The sequence below is a fragment of the Helobdella robusta genome (genome assembly GCF_000326865.2).
Source record: "Helobdella robusta unplaced genomic scaffold HELROscaffold_29, whole genome shotgun sequence".
Taxonomy (NCBI): domain Eukaryota; kingdom Metazoa; phylum Annelida; class Clitellata; order Rhynchobdellida; family Glossiphoniidae; genus Helobdella; species Helobdella robusta.
The window spans coordinates 277,243-280,103 of record NW_008704475.1 but is presented as its reverse complement, the minus strand read 5'-3'; the positions used below and the strand labels follow the sequence as shown (position 1 = coordinate 280,103).

Sequence of the window (2,861 nt, the reverse complement as noted above, 5' to 3'; positions counted from 1 at the left end):
AGCAAAACTTGTGTTTATTAAATGCACAAAATTGTACAAAAATATTTCATTAAACAAATTATTAGATAAAATATAACCTGATAAAATAATACAAAACGCGCATACTACAACAGATTTCAACATTTTAAAATAAAATATTAAAAAAAACCATCGCTAAACTAAAAATTATCATTTGTAATTCGACGTCAGTTGAAGCATCTATGACGGACATTTAATTTGTCTAAAAAATCGATGAATAATTTCATTTCTTTGCTGTGGTTCTACTCATTATTAATAATAGAATTATTAATTATTATAATATTTATTTATTATTATTATAATCTATTAATATTATCATTATTATTATTTGGTTTGATTTAATTCAGACACACAAAATCATCAGTATGAAGGAGAATTTGGAATCAGTAAAATTTTTGGAGCTTTAGATGAACAGTAAAACAAGCGGGCATAAGTATGAGATTTTTAACAAAAGCTCAGGATCGATGAAACAAAGTTTTTCAGCTATAGAAGTGAAATAATATGGACAGAAACAACTAATAACTTTAAAGCAAACTTGGCAAAAATAATATATTAAAAGTCTCAGAGTTAAAATCTCGATCTTCTTGGATTGCTATAAAAATCTTTATTAGGGGTACGTTATGTTATGCTAAAATGTGAAAAAAATAAAATTTTCCTTCAAGATTTGTTTTTTGGTTTAATATTAATGTAGCACGTATGCTATGTCAAGTTTTCAATTCCATTTACGAATTAGCAATTCACAAATTTAGAATTTCTTATATTTACAGTTCCATGGTTTTTTGTCTAATTTGAAACGGTCGTATGAGGAGATTCAAAGTATCGTGAAAAAAATTTTTCTCTGTTTAATTTTTAGTTTGGATATTTGACTGACAAGAAACCATTGTATCTAGTAAAAATCCTCAAAAAAAAGATTTGGTTACCCAGTTAAGCTTGTTGTCAAATTAGCTCAGTCGATATAATTTCAATTTCTCGCGCTGCTATTACGAATACTGTACGTCCGAACTTGGCCGTTGCATTCATAATGTGTGTCGTGTGGTGCAACAATTACACTTTTTTGGCACAAAAATTTTAACTGAAAACGTTTAATTATCATACAAGGATAATAGATTTTAATTTTGGCGTGTAAATTTGTTGTAAAATTTTATTCAAAATACTAATTTTCGTTGTAAAGTTGACTGTACTGATTGCTTCAAATTTCAGGGTTGCAATAATATATAATTTGTAGTTAAAATATCTGAATTATTGATAATTTATTGATAATTTAGTTATTTTTAAATTTAGTTGACACGTGGTTTTGATCAGCCAAATTCTCACTTGGCTTTGTTCAGATGACATGGATCTAGACTTTTTGAGAGAAGAGAACTGGCCGAAGATGGGCAATACAGCCGATGAACCAGCCAAAAAATTGCACGAAAGGTGCGGAAAGATGTCGCAACTGCTATTTTCGCTAACCGACTGAGTGAAACAGTTGGAGGCAAAAGATAAGAAGAATTAGTTAGAAATCGAAAGATTGAAGACGGACCTCGAATCGGCAAAAAGGTTGCAAAAACTTCCATCAGTACTGAATGGGTTGATGTAGTCACCAGAGGTGCAAAAAGTGTAAAAAGCCTGTAGATAAGTTAGTAGTGGCCAACACCACTATAGGTGAGATGCAAGTGAGAGAAAAATGGAAAAAATTGTTATCTACGGAGTACCAGAATCATCTGCTTCAAATGTAACAGATAAAAAAGCACACGACGAAACCAAAATTAGAAAAATTATCAAGGCAATAGATAAATCTGACGTTTGCATTTTCAGTTGCATACTTAAAAAGATTGAGATCAAAAGACCTAACTAAACTTAGGCCATTATTGGTTGATTTGTCTGATGCTGCTATCAGGAATCCCGTCCTCTTAGCAGCTGTTTACATTAGTCTAGATTTGACAGAAGCTTAAAGACAACTGGATTATAAATTGAGACAAGAACGAAACCGATTGAATACAAAACTCGGTGCAGACTCACCCTTTCGATATGGAATCCGTGGAAATCAGGTGCAGAGATTCAGGAAACTTCGTTAATTTAGATTTAACTTATGATAAAGCAGGTTTTCTAAATATACACAGCACCCTACATTTTTCTTCAGATGAATTTTTCATCATCATACTGAAAAAGAATATCAAAATTGCTGTAACATCAAGAAATGCTCATTAGGCACAATCATTAAATATTACTCTCCGATCCACAGACTTGACTATGTTTGACATATTTATTCATTTATTTAAATTTACTCCTAAATATTTTTGAATGATAATTTACATAACCTTAAAAGGGTACACTATATGATCATTTGCTGCGCGGCGGAAAACGTTCTCTTTTTGTACGTCAATAAACGCCGCTGCCAGCCTAGGGCTGGAAGTCACTTTTTCACAATTGGTTATCCCCGGGTTGGAAAACACGAGCCTAGCAGCAGACCTATTGCACTTCGCTTGCCAGTCGGTTAATCCGGCTTTACTATCCGTTGACAAGTCTTCTTTTGTCATGTTTTAGATAAGACGAACAGAAACTCATTTAAATACGTATATTGTAACAAAACAATGTTCTTTTTCAAATATTTTCAACTAAAAAAGAAATTATATTGAATGTTCTAAACAAAATAGATAGCTAAAACAAAATCAATTTATAACAAAAACAGGACAGCAATAAAATAAAAACACCCAACCAAAACGAAGTACATTAAACTAACCAAAAGAAACGCAGAACAATATCGAGGATATAACAAATTGTCAAACGAACGACAAACCACAAACTAGGAAATAAGAAATAAGAATCACGCTAGAAAAAATAAAACGAAAAAAGTCCTAATC

The 2,861-nt window shown here is 31.3% G+C and overlaps 1 protein-coding gene across 1 annotated transcript; it reads right to left on the bottom strand.

The window, feature by feature from the left end:
- Nucleotides 1-1,328: 1,328 nt before the first annotated feature.
- Nucleotides 1,329-2,537, bottom strand: HELRODRAFT_174173 (hypothetical protein; the record flags this gene model as incomplete). Its single annotated transcript, XM_009020732.1, has 5 exons — nucleotides 1,329-1,473; nucleotides 1,541-1,626; nucleotides 1,802-1,917; nucleotide 2,020; nucleotides 2,319-2,537. 5 exons carry the CDS (start codon nucleotides 2,535-2,537, stop codon nucleotides 1,329-1,331), a joined length of 567 nt encoding a protein of 188 aa, XP_009018980.1.
- Between the last annotated feature and the right edge of the window lie 324 nt (nucleotides 2,538-2,861).